Source organism: Colossoma macropomum, unplaced genomic scaffold (assembly GCF_904425465.1).
Source record: "Colossoma macropomum unplaced genomic scaffold, Colossoma_macropomum, whole genome shotgun sequence".
Lineage (NCBI taxonomy): Eukaryota > Metazoa > Chordata > Actinopteri > Characiformes > Serrasalmidae > Colossoma > Colossoma macropomum.
In genome coordinates, this window is record NW_023494784.1 from 11002381 (window position 1) to 11022076 (window position 19696).

Here is a 19696-nt window from a genome sequence, read left to right on the forward strand (position 1 = left end):
CTTTTAACTTAAGAGCTACAGCTAAACTGCTGTAGGCTGAATAAGAAGATATATGTATATGCATAATTTTGCATGACATCACAAAAAACAGTGTAACTCTAAAAGACTCTACATTTTTAAATTTTCAGTCATTGAGATGTATACAAAGTCATTTAAAGTGATTCGATGTGAACCACTATATGTGACAATGTTGATAATGTTGATAATGTTAACAATGCTGGTAATTTTGGTAATGTTGATAATGCTGATAATGCTGGTAATGCTGGTAATGTTGATAATGCTAGTAATGTTGATAACATTGGTAATAATGATAATATTTCTAATGTTTCTAATGTTGAGAACATTGATAATGTTGGTAATATTGATAATGTTGGTAATGTAGGTAATATTGATATTCTTGATCACGCTGATAATGTTGGTAATGTAGGCAAAGTTGATAATGTCGGTAATGTTGATGATGGTAATGCTGATAATGTTGATAATATCGGTAATGTTGATGATGGTAATGCTGATAATGTTGATAATATCGGTAATGATAATGGTGATGCTGATAATGTTGATAATGCTGATCATGGTAATGCTGATGATGGTAATGCTGATAATGTTGGTAATGTTGATAATGTTGGTAATGTTGATGATGGTAATGCTGATAATGTTCATAATGTTGATAATGGTAACGCTGATAATGTTTGTAATGTTATGATAATGGCAAGTTTTCTTTGGAAACTATTTTGCCTTAACATGCCCTGCACCTGCCTATTGCCATGAAAAGTATGTTTTAGGGCAAAATTATCTATATAAAACAGTGTCTCAGACACCAGGCAGTGCATTTGTAACTATTTTATGCAATAGCTGTCTGTGAGGGAGCTTTTAGAGGCTTTAAACTCTCCAAATGTCTGGTTTCTATCTCCACCACTGGACAAACAAATAGTTTCTAGAACAAATAGTTTCACACCAAACCACTCTGAAAGACGTTGATAACATATAAATGATTGAATTTTACATTTTTAAAAGTAGAATTCCCTTTTAAATAAGTAATACAAAAACTTACTGTTAGAGACATCATAATTTAAAACCATTCTGACTGATAATTGAAGCATGGTATTTATGAGTATTTATGTAGCTTGCTAAGTGTTCTAGATATATTGCTCTGTGCTTGCTAGCTGCTCTTGCTAACAGTTAGCCACATTAAATCCACTACTTCAAAGTAGAGTATTCCATTGCTGCTACATATAGCATACATGGAAGAAGGAGCAAGGGTCAGCTTTCTAAAGTTACACATATACAACCTTTCTCTGGGTGGACTAGTGAAGAGACCACAGTAGACATGCAGCAGAGTCCATTTACATGTATAAAATAATCTGATAGCAAACTGAAAAGAGGAAAAAAAAAACAGATTTGGGAAACATTTATCCAATGTGCTTGCATACACTTAATGAATCTGGTAATGGGAATACTCTAGGTTTATATAAGTCAGTGAATGATTAAACGTCTTTCTAAAAACATGATGTATCCACCCATACAGTTGCTTTGCCTTCCATAGGTTCACCCAAAAAGAAACATGTGTCTTAAAACATAAACACCTGGCTGTGTTTTTTTCCAGATGTCTTTGTTTGAATTCATCTTATACTATGATATGCATTACTGACACCAGCCTACAGTAAGCAATGTAAATCTTCAATTGCTTCCAATTGATAGGCCAACCTAATTAACATGCTTTTCTGTCATTTTCAAAAAAGATGCGGTGTCCATGATTTCCACACCGGAAACCACAAGACACTTTTCCACTTCACCTCAATCCATTTTAAAAGAGCTCTGGCCCAGAGAAGGCAGCAGTGTTTCTAGATCCTGTTTATATGTGGTTTCTTCTTTGCATGGCAGAGTTTTAACTTGCATTTGTGGATGCAGTCATGAACTGTGCTCACAGACAGTGGTTTTCAGAAGTGTTTCTGAGCCTTCCAGTGATTTGCATACAGAGATTCTCTGAATCTTTTAATCATATTTTGTACCATAGATGATGAAATCCTCAAGTTCTTTTTATTCTTAAGTTGTTGCATTATTTGCCTGCGCAGTCTTTCACAGAGTGGTGAACCCCTCCTCATCTCTGAGATGCTCTTTTTATATCCAAACACATTACTGACCTGTTGCCAATCGACCACCAGTTTTTTTTTAGCATTACACAACTTTACCAGTCTTTTGTTGCCCCCATCCCAACTTTTTTGTCAAAATGGGCAAATATTTTTCAAAAAACAACAAAATTTCCCACTTTCAGCATTTAATATATTGTCTTTGTACTGTTTTCAATTAAATATAGGGTTTAAATGATTTGCACTCTTTTTTTTTCATTTTGCACAGCATCACAACCTTTTTTGGAAACAGGGTTGCATCAAAAATGTAAGCCATTTAGTCATATTTAAAATTGTTTTCTGATACATATGAACTTTCCTTTATATTGCCTTTACACATCAATTGTTGTTAAAGATCAACATGCTTGACATTGCTTTTAGTACACTTGACCTTCAAACACTGACACACTACCTTCTAACACTGACATGCTTCACCTATAAACTACATACTTTAGCTTTAAAATCAACACTTTACCTTTAAAGATTAGTATACTTGCCATAAGACCAAGGAGCAAGGAACCATAAGTAAGATAGGATTAAAAACATGGTTTAAAAGCAATACAATCAAATCCTCACAGCAATGTTCCTACATCTAATGTAAAGCCTTTGCAGAAGAGTAGAAGCTGTTTCTGTAGCTAAAGGGGGCAAATTTCTTATCAATATCCTTGATCTCAGAAGAAATGAAATGGTCAGCGGTCTACAAACTTTCAGACACACAGTGTATCTCTTGGGAAACAGGAGCCACATTCCACAGTGATCGGAATGTCATTCGGAGAACTCATCGCAGCCTCGAAGAACACATCCAGCTGGGTGTGCACCCCAAAACCGAGACTACAGATGAAGATGGTAACTAGGGATTGAGTTGAGATGAAGGGGAGAAAAACTAGTAATAACTACTAATAAAATAATGAAAAGTTGGAAAATAAGAAAATGAGCAGTTACTATATACTGTCTCATGTTTACAGATGTTCTCGTTGAATTTGTCTTTTTATGACACATGCAGTCGTTCTTATATCACAACCCGGCTTAAGGCTGAACACTGGTTTTAGTTGTTTTTTACACCTTTAAAGTTTATTGTTCAGTTAATGTAGTTATTTCTGCATTCTTTTCATACAGTTTTGCTGCATTTATGTTATGTTTTGCACTTACTGTTCTATTAAATGCATTACATTTGGTGCCGTGGCCACACAGTTGGTTATGTGCTTGGTTGGTCTGTGTGTAATAAAGTTGGTTGGTGTCAGTATAGCTCACCAAATATTACACCGTTAAACATCAGCATAGTCCACATTTAAAATTGAAATATTATAATAGTTTAAAAGTTCACAATCCTGATCCTGGAGGTCCCCCTGCTCTGTATAATTTGGTGTTTCCCTGCTTTAAAGTGTAATCAGCTAATTAAGAACCCTCCCCTGTGTTGAAAGGGGAATTCCACCCTTTTTTTCAAAATTTAAATGTATAGTTCAATCATGCAGATGTAAACATAGTCATTCAGAGTGGTCTGATGTATGTGTCTCTTCTGTGTTTTTATACGTAATGTTGACTATGGTAAAATAGTGATAGTGCAGTGTATTTGAAACCATTTTGTGTGCTATCTTTACGTGGTGGCTTTCAGAGGCAGCTTTAGACGCCTGGTTCCCATCACCACCATTGTGAACAATTCTGATGGTGCAAGCTTCTCTAGAACGGAGCATTTCACATTAAACCTGTCTGAATGACTTTATTTACATCTTAACCGTTTAATTACGCAGAAAGTTTGAGAAAGCGGTGGAGATTCCCCGTCAAGTGAGAGGGTGTCTCCAAACCCTTGTGTTACCTCACTACAAAAGCATGCACTCAGTGTGGTAAGTTATGCAAGAGCAAGAAAACATTAAAATGTTCAGGGCACAGGGAACTTCAGGACAAGAATTAAGAACCCCTGATTTATAGAGGGATTTAAAGGGGAAATCCACCAATTTTTCAATATTTCTGGATATCTAATGGTTAAAATGAAAACAAAGTAGAGTGGTTTGGTGTGAAATGCACCATCAGAATTGTTCACAGTGGCGGTGATAGGAACCAGACGTCCACCTTTAAAAGCTCCCTCACAGAAGGTTACTACATGAAACAGTTAGTAGTATACTGCCTGCTATCTGAGACACTGTTTTACGGTAGTTTTGTGATAAAGTTTAGGATTAAAAAAGTATTTTAATCCATTCACGGTGGAAAGACACATGAAGGGTGTTCTAAGGTGTTCAAAATAGTCCCCTAAATTCTCTTTTTTTTAGATGTTCCACTGCTTTACCATCATCAACATTACACAGGAAAGCTCAGAAGACACATGTAAGTACACTGGTGGTTTTGGATAGTAAATAAAATGGCTGTATTTGTGTTGTTGACACTGTGACCCCTGGTTCCTATCACCACCACTGTAAAGAAATCTAAGTCTGTAAGTTTCTCTACAATGAACCATTTCACACCAAACCTCTCTGAATGACTGTTTCCATCTCCACCACTGAATCATGCAGATATTTTTGAAAAATCGGTGAAATTCCCCTTTAACTTAGTTATTGCGGACGTGTTTTCAGGCTGTTTAGCTGCCTTTGAGTCTTTTATGGGTAACACTAAAATAGGCAAATGAATATGCGTCCAAATAAAGCTTCGTTTTACATGCACTTCGCTTCGTTTTAGCGCCATATGCCAGCTTCTCTTTCGAATTTTCCCGTTCCACCTTAAATGGTGCAACAGCTGCTGCACTATTTAAGGTGGAACGGGCAAATTCGAACAAGAATCTGGCGAATGAGAAGCTGACTCCAGCCTCGTAAAGGGCACTTTGTTGCACTTTTCGGGTGCAGGCCGGACCGGCGCTGTTAGACACTCTCAAAGTTCCCCACGTGTTTACAGGAGTGTGGCGGACTGTGGTGGAGTGGGCGGGGCGGAGCGGTGTGGTCTGGTGCTCGCGCCCTCAGCGTTTGGGGCGACGACGACACGTCACTCATTCATTCAGTGATTTTTTTCTGTTTCTCCGCGCTCGGCGTTTCTTAAACTCGGCTCAGCTCGCCGTGCACCGTCTCTCTCAACGCACGGAGTCCCGCGTGCGATTAAAGTACTGGAATTAGCGCGAGAAAACCGGACTAAAATGCTGAGAGGAGCCGCCGCGCTGCTGAAGCGCCGCTGGCCGCGCGGACCGACGTCACCATCTCAACGCTTATTTAGCCTGAAGGTAACGGACACGGTCACCTCACCGTACTAGCTAATATCTCTCACATTCACCCTCACAGTACTAGCTAATATCTCTCACATTCACCCTCACAGTACTAGCTAATATCACTCACAATCACTCTCACAGTACTAGCTAATATCTCTCACATTCACCCTCACAGTACTAGCTAATATCTCTCACATTCACCCTCACAGTACTAGCTAATATCTCTCACATTCACCCTCACAGTACTAGCTAATATCTCTCACATTCACCCTCACAGGACTAGCTAATATCACTCACATTCACCCTCACAGTACTAGCTAATCTCTCTCACATTCACTCTCACAGTACTAGCTAATATCACTCACATTCACCCTCACAGTACTAGCTAATATCTCTCACATTCACTCTCACAGTACTAGCTAATATCTCTCACATTCACCCTCACAGTACTAGCTAATATCACTCACATTCACCCTCACAGTACTAGCTAATATCTCTCACATTCACCCTCACAGTACTAGCTAATATCACTCACATTAACTCTCACAGTACTAGCTAATATCTCTCACATTAACTCTCACAGTACTAGCTAATATCTCTCACATTAACTCTCACAGTACTAGCTAATATCTCTCACATTAACTCTCACAGTACTAGCTAATATCTCTCACATTGACTCACAGTACTAGCTAATATTCACACTGACAGTAATGTTACTATTATCATTCAAATTATTCTCATTTCACAACACTAATATTATCAACATTAACTCTAATTTCTCACATTACTCACATTAACTCCTTATAACAGCTCACTTTATTCACATTTAACCCTCTAGCAGCACTTATTAACCCTCACACAGCTCATATAATTCACATTAAGGCCAACACACCTCACTAAGTGTCAGTTAAGTTAACTAATAAATGTATTTTCCAGCCACCAGTTAACTAGCTAACCTAGATAGCTTTCTAGATTAACCATTATCTAACTAGTTTGTCTTGGCTGTTCATCAGGACTGTGTTTCTCTTATATATCAAAGACGAATGACATGAATGTGGCCTTGACTTGTTGAATTAATGTTACCTGACTGGACGTTTTGGTTCAGAAATGTTTACAACAAGCTTTAGCTTGCTAAGTAGCTGGCTAAATCTAGCCAGAGAGAATGAATGAATGTATAAATGAACTAATATATAAACAGAACATATAAATGCTGGGCTAAAGCAAAGTTTGTGAGCTGAATTTGACTTCGACTCACACTTGCCCACGTACTGCTTTCCTGCCTTTAATCCTCTTTGTTGCCCAGCTAGTTTTTAAGCAGGATTTCTTGTATTTCTTATTATTGTATATCTCATTCCCTGTGGTCTGTAAGCTGGAAACACATTGCTGGCTTTCTGGAACACCGAACCTGCCAGGCTGGTGTAATATTGCATCACTCCTGCATGCAGCGACAAAGCCTCGTGTAATTGCAACACTTTGCTGAGAACAGAAGTGTGTCACTAGTACAGGCTGTCTTTGTTTACAGGCCCAGACGGCACACCTGGTACTCGAGGATGGCACAGTGATGAAGGGCTACTCCTTTGGCCATAGGTGGTCAGCGGCTGGAGAGCTGGTGTTCAACACAGGGCTTGTGGGGTGAGGAGGCTCGTCCGCAGCTTTGTGAGCCTGAAAAACACTGAATACGGTCACTGAGAGGAATCTGTGAGAAAATGTGGTCAGAAAGTTCAGATGACGAGTTAACTTAAGCTGTGAATGAAGTAAACACTGGTGATCTTACTTTCACTGAAAAAAGTGGTGCATTGAAATGATTTATTCCACTTTTCTACAAGAATAAAACATAACGTAATTTTATTTTTCACTTTACTTACTGCTGCCAAAAATTGTGTTAGTGTGAAATAGAAATGTAACATGGATTTACACCGATCAGGCATAACATTATGACCACCTCCTTGTTTCTACGCTCATTGTCCATTTTATCAGCTCCACTTACTATATAGGTGCACTTTGTAGTTCTACAGTTACAGACTGTAGTCCATCTGTTTCTCTGCATACTTTGTTAGCCCCCTTTTACCCTGTTCTTCAGTGGTCAGGACCCCCATGGACCCTCACAGAGCAGGTACTGTTTGGGTGGTGGATCATTTTCAGCACTGCAGTAACACTGACGTGGTGGTGGTGTGTTAGTGTGTGTTGCGCTGGTCTGAGTGGATCAGACACAGCAGTGCTGCTGGAGTTTTTAAACACTGTGTCCACTCACTGTCCACTCTATTAGACACTCCTACCTTGTCAGGCATTTAAAAACTCCAGCAGCACTGTTGTGTCTGATCCACTCAGACCAGCACAACACACACTAACACACCACCACCACATCAGTGTTACTGCAGTGCTGAGAATGACCCACCACCCAAACAGTACCTGCTCTGTGAGGGTCCATGGGGGTCCTGACCACTGAAGAACAGGGTAATGGGGGGCTAACAAAGTATGCAGAGAAACAGATGGACTACAGTCTGTAACTGTAGAACTACAAAGTGCACCTATATAGTAAGTGGAGCTGATAAAATGGACAATAAGCGAGAGATGGTCATAATGTTAAGGTTCTTATTGACTTATTCCCTCCGCTGCTGGGTGTGCATTTAGGGCAGGGGTGCACAACTCCGGGGTCGATGTCCAGCAGAGTTTGGTGATTTGACTGCTGAAACACACCTGATTCAACTCATCGGTTAATTGCCAGGGTTAGTGGGTCTGTTTGAGTAGGGGAACCACAAAACTGTGCTGGTCATTGAGGGGATTGCTTACATAAGCACTGCTCAAGACTAGGACTGCCCAGTTTATATAGAGGGAGGAGAAATCCGTCGGTTATTGGTCATTGGAAGGTTATTCACGGGACATACTTTGTACATGTTCCCTGGGGCTTCAAGCTTTGCTCAATCCAACACTGAATTTTCTGTCTTTTGCATGCACATGAGGATTAATAATAGCTAGAGTGGGTTAGCAGAGAAAGGTCTTAAGAGCTGTCATAAAACGACAATGGACAATGAGCGTAGAAACAAGGAGGTGGTCATAATGTTATGCCTGATTTGTGTATATAGCACTTTGCAAAACATAAAGTAAGAAGGTCATTAACAAAGTTTTAAGACAGTAAACAATGTCAGAACAAAACAGAAACAAAGACAGTACAAGATAAAATCCATGATAAATCCTAGAACATAAAGTTAAGATAAGGGTATAAATGTGTTTTGTATTATTGAGTCTAAGCTGATGTGATGATGTGTTTTAATGCTGATTATTTCTCTTTCAGGTATCCAGAAGCCCTCACAGATCCCAGTTACAGAGGTCAGATCCTCACCCTTACATACCCCATTGTGGGCAACTATGGTGTACCCAACACAGAGGAGCTTGACGAGTTGGGACTGAGAAAGAATGTGGAGTCTGATCGCATTCAGGTGGGTGTCTTTCCCTACATTGTCATCATCTAGTGTAGTGGTTTGTGATTTGAAGCCCCACTTGCAGCTAAGTCAGTGTTGCTTATATTATACTCATCGTTAGTAGTGCAGTAGGAGTGGCTTTCAAGTGATTGTGCACTCACTGAAACAATTTTATGATAAGATAATTTTTATTTATCCTGAAGGAAACTGGAAACTGTTTACATTTATATGTCAGTGTTGCGCCTGAGATGGCGGTGGCGCCGTTTAAGCCATTTCTGATCTCTCGTTTTCCAGCAACCATTCAATTTTATTCTCATTTTCTCTCTGAAATGTAACAGAAGCTATGTTTCTGCAAGTGATGCACTGAAAAAAGCATTGAAACCGTTTTGCAGCTGTTTTATTTTTCATCAAACTGAGTTGTAGTAATGACTTTTACATAATGAAGTCGTTTACTGCAAAAAATGATCATGTATGTTATTATTGATAAAAAAAATGTTGTTTGACTTATTTAATGTTGCATATTTAATGTCCTTTAACTGAGTTCCCCATAACCTGAATTTCCAGATAAAGAAATTTTGTTTATTTGATTATAATTTCACTTTATTATTCTTCGTCTTATTATTTTTTTTTCCCATCAGAACAGTTGCGCAAGAGATCTCGTTTCCCTGCCACGTAGAGCTGTTTGAGCGCTTTCCTTTTAGAACAGCTGTAACCTTTTTCTGGACATTTCTCTCTGTCAGAGCTAAAAAAAAGTGGCGGTGATCCTTTCAAAATTTAAAAAACATAAAAACATTATGTTCACCTTCTCAGTCCAGCTAAACCTCTCCGCCATGCTGTTTGTGTTTGTTGTAAGAGGCATGTGAGGAATATCCATCACATAAATGCATTTTTTTCCTGGGGAAAATCATTTTTGCAGTGTAGGGTTTTGCAACGTTTCAGGTACTGACAAACAGTTTATCTGCTAAAGCTGAAGGAAAAATAGGTTTGGTTAACATTCAACAAATATTACCAAAAAAATCTGTTTCCTTATCCTACACTGCAAAAATGGTATCTTGTCAAGTACAATTATCTTAAATATGGTCAATATATCTAATATTTCTCTTGTTGAGATTGTTGTAAGCTTAATTTAAGATTATTTAACTTATTTCTACATTTTTTAACTTGTTTTGAGTAATTTTGTTAAGTAGATTTATCTCACTATATTGGCAGATAATGTTGCTTGTTCTAAGAAATGTGCTTGAAACCAGCAAAATTGTCTGCCAGTGTAGTGAGACAATTTTACTTGATAAAATTACCTGAAACAAGTAAATAATGTCAAGAAATAAGCTAGACAATCTTATAGTAGGTGCACAACCATGTCAAAATTAGAACTGTAAGATAGATTAACTAGATTTTAGATAATTTCACTTGACAAGATACCATTTTTTGCAGTGTATGTTTAGAAACTTTTTGAAACGTTAAACATTTTCTGTGAAAAATCCTTTGGATGGAAATGTAGTTAATGAAGAATGTTACATCCTCATAATTAATATGTAACACTGATATAAAAACTTGTTGGGTGCACGATATATCAGATTTTAAGCTTACTGCACTTCATGTATAGATTACAGTGTGAACTTGTTTTAAAATGTATTGATATTGGTATTATCGTTGGAAATTCTGTATAAATGTATCCCTAAAAAGTTGTATTTACATCATGAGTGACTCAGTATTTATGTGATGTGGTGTTGGCAGGTGTCGGGACTGCTGGTGCAGGACTATAGCCATGACTTCAGCCACTGGAACTCAGTGAAGTCTCTGGCACAGTGGCTGCAAGAAGAGAAGGTATGTGGAAAAGTGACATTACTGAGCGCTGTGCTGTGATTGTAATGGCCTTGTCTAGAACAGTGGGGCCCTGATTGCTGGGGTGGGAATCACTGTTTTAGAGAAACATTCCCAGCCTGCTTCGCTACACTGAAGCAGAACTAAACACAACAGTGTGAGTAAAGTGGGGGGAATTGATTGAAACAGGCTTACAGGCAGTGCTGTAGATCCTGCTGTGACTGTGGCTCACTAAAAACATTTACATCAACCAGCCATAACATTACAACCACCTCCTTGTTCTTACACTCATAGTCCATTTTATCAGCTCTACTTACTATATAGGTGTACTTTGTAGTTTGACAATGTCCACTCACTGTCCACTCTATTAGACACTCCTACCTTGTCAGTCCACCTTGTAGATGTAAAGTCAGAGACGATAGCTCATCTGCTGCTGCACAGTTTGTGTTGGTCATCCTCTAGTCCTTCATCAGTGGTCACAGGACGCTGCCCACAGGACGCTGTTGGCTGGATATTTTTGGTTGGTGGACTATTCTCAGTCCAGCAGTGACACTGAGGCGTTTAAAAACACCAGCAGCACTGCTGTGTCTGATCCACTCAGACCAGCACAACACACACTAACACACCACCACCACATCAGTGTTACTACAGTGCTGAGAATGATCCACCAGCCAAATAGTACCTGCTCTGTGAGGGTCCATGGGGGTCCTGACCACTGAAGAACAGGGTAAAAGGGGGCTAACAAAGTATGCAGAGAAACAGATGGACTACAGTCTGTAACTGTAGAACTACAAAGTGCACCTATATAGTAAGTGGAGCTGATAAAATGGACAATAAGCGAGAGGTGGTCATAATGTTAAGGTTCTTATTGACTTATTCCCTCCGCTGCTGGGTGTGCATTTAGGGCAGGGGTGCACAACTCCGGGGTCGATGTCCAGCAGAGTTTGGTGATTTGACTGCTGAAACACACCTGATTCAACTCATCGGTTAATTGCCAGGGTTAGTGGGTCTGTTTGAGTAGGGGAACCACAAAACTGTGCTGGTCATTGAGGGGATTGCTTACATAAGCACTGCTCAAGACTAGGACTGCCCAGTTTATATAGAGGGAGGAGAAATCCGTCGGTTATTGGTCATTGGAAGGTTATTCACGGGACATACTTTGTACATGTTCCCTGGGGCTTCAAGCTTTGCTCAATCCAACACTGAATTTTCTGTCTTTTGCATGCACATGAGGATTAATAATAGCTAGAGTGGGTTAGCAGAGAAAGGTCTTAAGAGCTGTCATAAAACGAGTTAACTGTGGTTGAATTTTAAAGGTTTTTTGAGGCTGAAATTTTAGAGAAATCTAAGCCGGGGTGGCCGATCTTACCCGCAAAGGGCCGATGTGGCTGCAGATTTGATTAGACATGACTGAGACCAGCTGGTTAAACAAGTAGTATCAGCTAAACATTTCTTTCCTGCACATTTTATAGCTTCCTTGCTCCCAGCACCCCTGAGGCCTTTAATCAACTAACGAAGTTCAAGTGGGTGACAACACTACAACATGCAGGGCAGGGCAGTCGTACTCCACGACCAGAATCAAGAACCAATGGTCTAGAACAGGGGTTCTCAAACTTTTCCACCCCATGGCCCACCTGTTTGTAACTGTAAAGCATAGCAGCCCACAAAAGAAATAAAACCAACTTTTTTTTAACCTTTTTAACTCCATGAAACCACCGGTGATTCCAAAACGCACTTCATCATATTCTTCATAACTTTCATATTTCATAGGCGACTTTCAAAAGGTGGGGGTCGTATGAGAGCTGTAACTGTCTTCTTTCCAGTCAAATAGATGGGTGATGTAATTTTAAACCCTTATAATAAAAGAAGCTGAACTCTGAATTTTTTTTTCTACTGAAAGTCGACCCATTTTCCACAAATCTGGGCTATAAATGGCGTCTCTTCAGTGATCTGCTCTGTAAAAATTATTTTTATAAAAAAATACAAAGAGCGTCTAAGATTTTTGGCTTTCAGCAGTAAATTGTAAGCATATGACATTATGTTTATGATCATAAAACACATTTTCTGTTCTGAGGGGAACTTTTACAGAAAAAACGCCAACACTTTATATTTATTCAATGCAGTTATGAATAATTTGCCTTAGAATTTGGACATGTAAATTTAGATGGAAAAACCTAAGTTAACCCTGGAGAATAAGAGGTTTTAAATAGTTTTTTTTCTTAATTGCTCACACTGAAAACCTGTGAATCAGCGCCTGTAAAGATCAGATCGTCGATTTTACTTCAATCACAGAAACCAAAATTTGTAGTTATGTTAAAAAAAAAACATATGTTTGCAGAGATGTCAAAAAAGAAGAAAAAGAAAAAAAGGGAGATGTAGATGTGGACCGTGATTTGAAGCTGCAGTCCATCAGGTTTTCACTGCAAAAAACACTTGTGGCTCCCACAGAAGTCACTGTTTGGTCTGGAGTCTCTTTAGTTTTGAGGGTTTTAGCGCCTCATTTGAAATAAACCCACTCCACTCAGTGGGCTTTTGGATCAGCGCCATCACAGTCAACAACAATAATAATAATGATCCTTACATGATCTCTGCTTCCGAGATCCACGGGTTTTGCTAAACCGGCGTCTGATACAGACCTGAATATGAGTGGTGTGTTCAGACGTCAAAACGGGGCGAACTAAAGAAAAAAGTTTGATAGGTCGTCAACAAACAAGGTGGGAGAAACACCCTGAGGAACCCCTCCTTCTCTGGCTAACTCTGCACTGCGCGCCCACAGCTGTGTCGTCTCAAACTGATGACGTTTAATTAGCCTGTGACTGAGATATTTTATTTATACATCTTTACCGGCCCACTACAAATGACTGTCTTCCGCTGAGTACAGGCCCTTGGACCAAGGTGCTTCACGGCCCACTGGTGGTCCGCAGCCCACAGGTTGAGAAACCCTGGTCTAGAACAAGGGTGTCAAAATCAGCCACTAAAAGGCCCATATTAGAAAATCTCATGAAATCCGTGGGCCAGAAAACACCTATATTTTATTTCATTTATAGTTAACATTTTGCCATAAACCAAACTGACCATTGTTTATTCAAAATATGCAAAAACTTCAACAGTCAAATACAGGCACTTGCAGTAGACCTTGAAATATTACATGAATACTGGAGATATTCAAAATTTAAATGTCCCCAGGAGCTCAGTCTTTTAAACTTACCTGTTTGCTCAAACTAGACACCTGGCATCCTTTCTTTACTGTAAGTTCATTAAGACTTGGGCTCAGTTTCTGAGCTGCTGAGCTGACGTTAAGTGCCTTTTTTTGGCTGAACTGCAGTGTTGTTTGGTGATAGGACTGGTGTGCAACTCTGTAGAATTGTGTAGACTGTTGTTGGGGTAGGAGAGTCCGAGCGCATATTACGTTGCAGTGCATGCTGGGAAATGCAGTGCAGTGCACTGTAAAATGAGCCAATATTAATGGAAAATTAAAATGCTTCTGTGGGCCAGATGGTATTGTCAGGCCCGAAGGCCTTGTGTTTGACTCATGGGGTCTAGAATATCTGGGCTCACTTCTGCTTCCTTTTTTATTCATATGGGCCTATGAGCAGACTGTTTTAGTCCTTTACTATATTAAAGATGCTATTGCATTTGGTTTGATGCTACTCGTTTTGAAGGTGCCAGCTCTATACGGCATGGATACTAGGATGCTGACTAAGATCATCCGAGACAAGGTAGGCACCTCATTCATTTCCTCTCTTATGGAAGGCCTTAACAGTTTTTCTTTAAATGTCACATTTCTTGTTTTCTTATGATTGTATGGTTTTATTTCTTTCATCAGGGCACAGTTTTGGGGAAGATTGAGTTTGAAGGGCAGCCTGTAGAAATAACTGATCCAAACAAGAGGAATCTTGTGGCAGAAGTCTCTACAAAGGTAGCTAGAATCTCCAGTGGTGTTGTTGACTGTTTGCACTAGAGCAGACTGTTGTAACTGCTCTTTCTGTTCAAGGAAACCCAAGTGTTCGGTAAAGGCAACCCTATCAAAGTGGTGGCAGTGGACTGTGGGATCAAGCACAACATAATCAGACTGCTGGTCAAGGTAGGACATTTAAGGTGGTCATTTTAGACAGGTGTGTAATCCTTAATGATCCTAACTTGGTATAAACACCCAGATTGAGATTATTCTAACCAAGGCATTTGTAATAATAATCTTTTAGCAGTAAGAATACTGTTAGAATAGCTGTAGGTCTTAAACTAGACTTGATCTTCAGGTTAAAGGGACACTTTGGCCAAAATGAAAAATGTACCCATCACTACATCTGTCGTAAACATGACTACTCGCCTCCTACATCGGTGCTGCAGTAGTCTATAGAGTGAGATTTTCAGAATTAAAACTCTGATTAGGGATGGGCATTTCAGTCAGATTTCACACTAAAAATATTCAAATGATGCCACAAAAAATACAAATATTGTTTGTAAGTGCGAGCGGGAAGGCAGTGCTGCCCCTTTAGAATCGTACATGGACATGCTGATCATCTCTTTTCGCCTCGGCTAACGTTTGTAGGTCCCCTCATACCTTTTAGCTGGAAAACAGTGAGTTTGTGAACAGTTACTGATATGAAACCTGATAAATTCACTAAATGATGTTGAAAGTTTTATTCCATTAAATCTATATGAGTAGAGTGACTCTTTGCCAGTCCAGCGTGTTGCTTCTCGGCCGGTATTCGGTAGCCTTTAGCTGGTTGCTTCCTTCATAGGAGTAGACAGATAAGAAGCTTTGACCAAAATGTGAGATACAGGCTTTACACCAGGTGTGTGAAACTCAACCAGTAAAAGGGTCATATTAAAAAATCTCATAAAATCTGTGGGCCTGAGGAAAAAAAATATATATTTAATCTTTAATTAATGTTGTGTTGTGACCGAAACTGGCCATTGTTTATTCAAAATATGCAAAAACCTCAACAGTAAAATACAGACACTTGTAGTAGACCTTGAAATGTTACATGGAGACTTGAAAAACTCAGAATTTAAATCCCCAGGAGCTCAGTCTTTTAAACCAATCTATTTGCTTGAATTAGACACCTGCCATCCTTTTTCCTTACTGCAAGTTCATTAAGACTTGGGCTCAGTTTCTGAGCTGCTGAGCTGATGTTAAGTGTTTATATTGGTTGAACTGCAGCTGGAATGCATTATGGTGATATGACTGCTGTAGAATTGTGTAGAATTGATGTGTAACTGCTGTCCCATAGATTAATGTTGGGTTAGGAGAGTCAGAGCACACATTATGTTGCAGTGCATGCTAGGGACTGTAGTGCAGTGCACTGTGAAACGGGCTAATATTAATATAAAATTAAAATATTTTTGCAGGCCGGATAGGATTGTGTCAGGCCTTGTGTTTGACACGTGGGCTCTACACTGTCCTCTGGTGGTGTATGGAGTTCAGACGTCTCATTCTTCTTATAAAATTGTACAACGTTAGAGACGAGATAATTTACATACTGAAAATCCTAATATACTGTTTGATTTTATGCACTTTCATGACTATTCGAACATTCTGACTCATCTATACTTCTGCTGACGGATCTTCAATGTATGAGGAACTTTTTGAAAATCTGCCACTGCTTTGGGGTGACTTTTAGGGGGGAGGCTGTTTGAAATGTTTTTATCATTTGCTGCTGAATACAGAAGGCAGGCGGTTAACTAACATTACTCCTAGGAAGATGAGTATCTTATTGCAGTGTATAACTGTGGTAACTGTCTTATCATTATTACAGTGGAGAGAATGGATTAATCAACTCAGACATCTTTTCAGATGTGGAGAGCAGCGAGCTGAAAGCTACAGTTAGCAAAGTAGCTACCTGACTGTTTAGATAGGTTACCTTCTTGTTTGGGTTCTTTTCTCTGGCTAAAAGGAAAAAAATGTGTCTAATGTATATTTTGTGCCAAATAAAGACAGAAGTGATGTTTTCTTTAGTCTTGTTTGACTACCAAGGTGAGTTACACTAATGCTGGGTTGTATTTATTGGTCAGTAGTTCAGTTGTCATGCGAGCAGTCAGGATTGGTCGACACAGAAGGGATTCCCAGTAGTTGTGTGATGTATTTGTGTAATGCATGCTGGGCATTGCAGTGTGAAAGCAAACGAACAAAAACTATATAAAATCATTACTTCTCTACGAGGCTGAGGGCTTCAGTGCTGCACTACAGAACATTACATAACACAACAAATAACATACTGAGCTCTAGTCTTAGGCTGGAATGCCCTTTCAAGCATTGCAGAAACAACGATGTGGACATATAATCAGTAAATATTGGAACTATTTTGCCATCATTTTGCAGAGCTTTGTGTTTGTGTGCATGTGTGTTTGCTTAGCGTGGAGCCGAGGTGCACTTGGTACCATGGAACCAGGACCTCATGAGTCTGGATTATGATGGTCTGTTCATCTCTAACGGCCCTGGAGATCCGTCTCTGGCTAAAACCCTGATCCAGAATGTCCGCAAGGTACTTCAACAAACACACTCCGTTCATAGTTCCAAACTTACATTATGTGAACATGTTTAAACAGATAATCAGATCCAAAAATCTGATTATCCAGATCTTAAAACAGCTCTTGTCATTCATATCTTCCTTGAAGTTTTGTGTGGAAATAAAACCACACACAGAACGGTTACAGTCAGGGTGCTGCCCAGGGAATCTGCCATTTCCTAAAGTGTTTAATTGTCAAAATTGTTTCAGCACAGTGGAACTTTCATTTACTGAAAGTGCCCATAATGCACCGTAAAAACCAGTGGGCACTGACTGTTCACTCTGCTCCCTGACGGGAAGCAGCATCACGCCTCTAGCTCGACTTTCAGAAAGTTTTAAAATTCAGGATGAATGCTAAATTTTATCTCGCTTGCCTCTCCACCTGGGAAAAAAATGTTTATTTTCACACTTGTGACTATAAAAAAAGCCCAAAGCCTACGAATAATAAGAGTTTTGGTCTAACAATACACTTTAGCACAGTTTATCATTCATCAACATTTTCCTAATAACTGAAATGTTCATAGCAACCTGTTAGCTACTTAGCTAACCAGATACAATAGTTTCTGATTTACCTTTACTTATATGCTTTGGTGTTAATGTTTGCCATTAACTGCCTAAAAACTACCCGTGCTACCAAAATTATCACCCACTATATTTCACAAGTATTGCACTAAATTGATTCATTTTTATCAACAAAACATGACAAAGTAGCCTGACCTGCTAACAGGCTATAGCTAACAGGCTAACTAGGCCCCTTTGGAATAATTATCTTAAATAATAAGACTTTAAGTTTAAATCTTTACTGAAAGGCTCAGATTTAATGTATATTTAATCATCAGCTGACTGTGTTTTAGCTACAGCCGCTATGAATTTGCTTAGGTGGATCACTGTTAGTTCGGTGCCAGCAACTCTAAGAGAAATTAGCATTTTTGCTAGTGGTGTTAATGGCCTGAAGAAAGGCTTAGTTGCATTAAGCATTGCTATTTGTGACTGACTCACGGTTGTATCTGAGTCTCAGCGCAAAGAAAATTAGTGTTTATAAAAGGACTGAAACGTTCCATCCTGAACATGACAGTATGGCTAAGCACAGCACAGAGGATGAGCTTCCCAGTCAGTGTTGTTGGTGCTGTGTGTACTGTTTACGCATCCGTGTCAAACATAATTGAGTTATTAGTGTCCCAATGTTCCCACCTTCAGGGATTGACTACATACGGAACAAGTGAGCGACATTTGATGTAGTCATTTTAGCCAGGTTCAATTTATTCTGATACAGTTCTGTAAATTATGATGTAATTTATATATTATATTATAGTATATTAAATTATATTGTATTTGCTCTTGTTATTTATTGATTTAGTTTTTTTTTTACTAATTAAAAATTCTGCCAACAGTACAAATGTAGCTGAAGTGACGCAGAGTTACATACATTCACAATTGTACAGTCAGAATTTTCACCCAGTTAAAAATCAAATGTACACATTAAACAATATTTTTTGTTAATTATTGTTGCTCCATTGTTTTCCCTGTCAGGTGCTGGAAAGTGATCGGCCCCAGCCTGTTTTTGGCATCTGTATGGGGAACCAGATCACAGCTTTGGCTACTGGTGCACAGTCTTACAAACTGCCCATGGGGAACAGGTACAGCTGCATTAGACAACATTTGTAGTCTGATGATCAGATAATCAGATAACACATTTAAGTGTGTGAGTGTGAAGATTGTGCTAGCTATTCTCACTTAATTCTCTTCAATAGACACAGTCAGTTAAGCCATATGATTGGACTAGTGAACCAAGGGCCACAAGACATTTACAATATGTTTACTTTATCTGTGATTTCATGCTACTGCACTGGATGCTTTAAGTACAGAGAAATATAATCATTTCATGGGGAGCATTTTAATGTTTGCAGGTTGAAGGTTTGAGTCAATTTATATTGCCAATATATTGATAAATTCCAAAAAATGGATTAACTGGTGATTTTAATAAAATTATGGGGAGAATATTAGTGTGCCTTACTTTTTCCATTGTCCTTATAAATCATATATAATATATTTATATATAATATGTACTTTTGCTTTGTCTCCTTGAAAAACACATTGACATTAGTTTTGCACATCTCCTTTTCAATCTGAATGCAGAGGCCAGAACCAGCCAGTGCTAAATGTGATGACCGGGCAGGCCTTCATCACGGCTCAGAACCATGGCTACGGGATAGACAGCGAGTCTCTGCCTCCAGGCTGGAGTCCACTCTTCATCAACGCCAATGATGGAACCAATGAGGTCGGTCCACTCTACACTGTCTTATTGTGAAGCTGAACAAAGTTTATAGTGGTTTACAACACTGGAACAGGAAACATAAGCACATCTGCATAATGATATTTATGACTTCTGCATTAGTTATTTTGTATGTATATTATCACTGTGGTATTCAAATTATAAAAAATAGGCAGATTTATTATTCAGAAGAGCATGAAAAACATGAATAACATGCATTCTGAATTTCTAATTTCAGTATCATTGTACATCCCAACAGTTTGCTTTTCTGAGAATATCCTGGATGGTTATATTTAGTAGTTACATAAAATGAACGACAAAAGATGATTTTCACAAAAGTTTCAAAAAATGATTTTACAATTCAC

The 19696-nt window shown here is 38.9% G+C and overlaps 1 protein-coding gene across 1 annotated transcript in view; it reads left to right on the forward strand.

Moving 5' to 3' along the window:
* The first annotated feature begins 5036 nt into the window (after positions 1 to 5036).
* Positions 5037 to 19696, forward strand: part of cps1 (carbamoyl-phosphate synthase 1, mitochondrial) — an 89379-nt gene continuing 74719 nt past the window's right edge. The window contains exons 1-10 of the mRNA XM_036577631.1: positions 5037 to 5325; positions 6833 to 6942; positions 8603 to 8747; positions 10464 to 10553; positions 14213 to 14269; positions 14377 to 14469; positions 14545 to 14634; positions 16907 to 17035; positions 18590 to 18696; positions 19196 to 19337. Of these exons, the coding sequence (XP_036433524.1) occupies positions 5242 to 5325; positions 6833 to 6942; positions 8603 to 8747; positions 10464 to 10553; positions 14213 to 14269; positions 14377 to 14469; positions 14545 to 14634; positions 16907 to 17035; positions 18590 to 18696; positions 19196 to 19337 (1047 nt within the window). The 5' untranslated portion in view covers positions 5037 to 5241. The remainder of the gene's footprint in view (positions 5326 to 6832; positions 6943 to 8602; positions 8748 to 10463; positions 10554 to 14212; positions 14270 to 14376; positions 14470 to 14544; positions 14635 to 16906; positions 17036 to 18589; positions 18697 to 19195; positions 19338 to 19696) is intronic.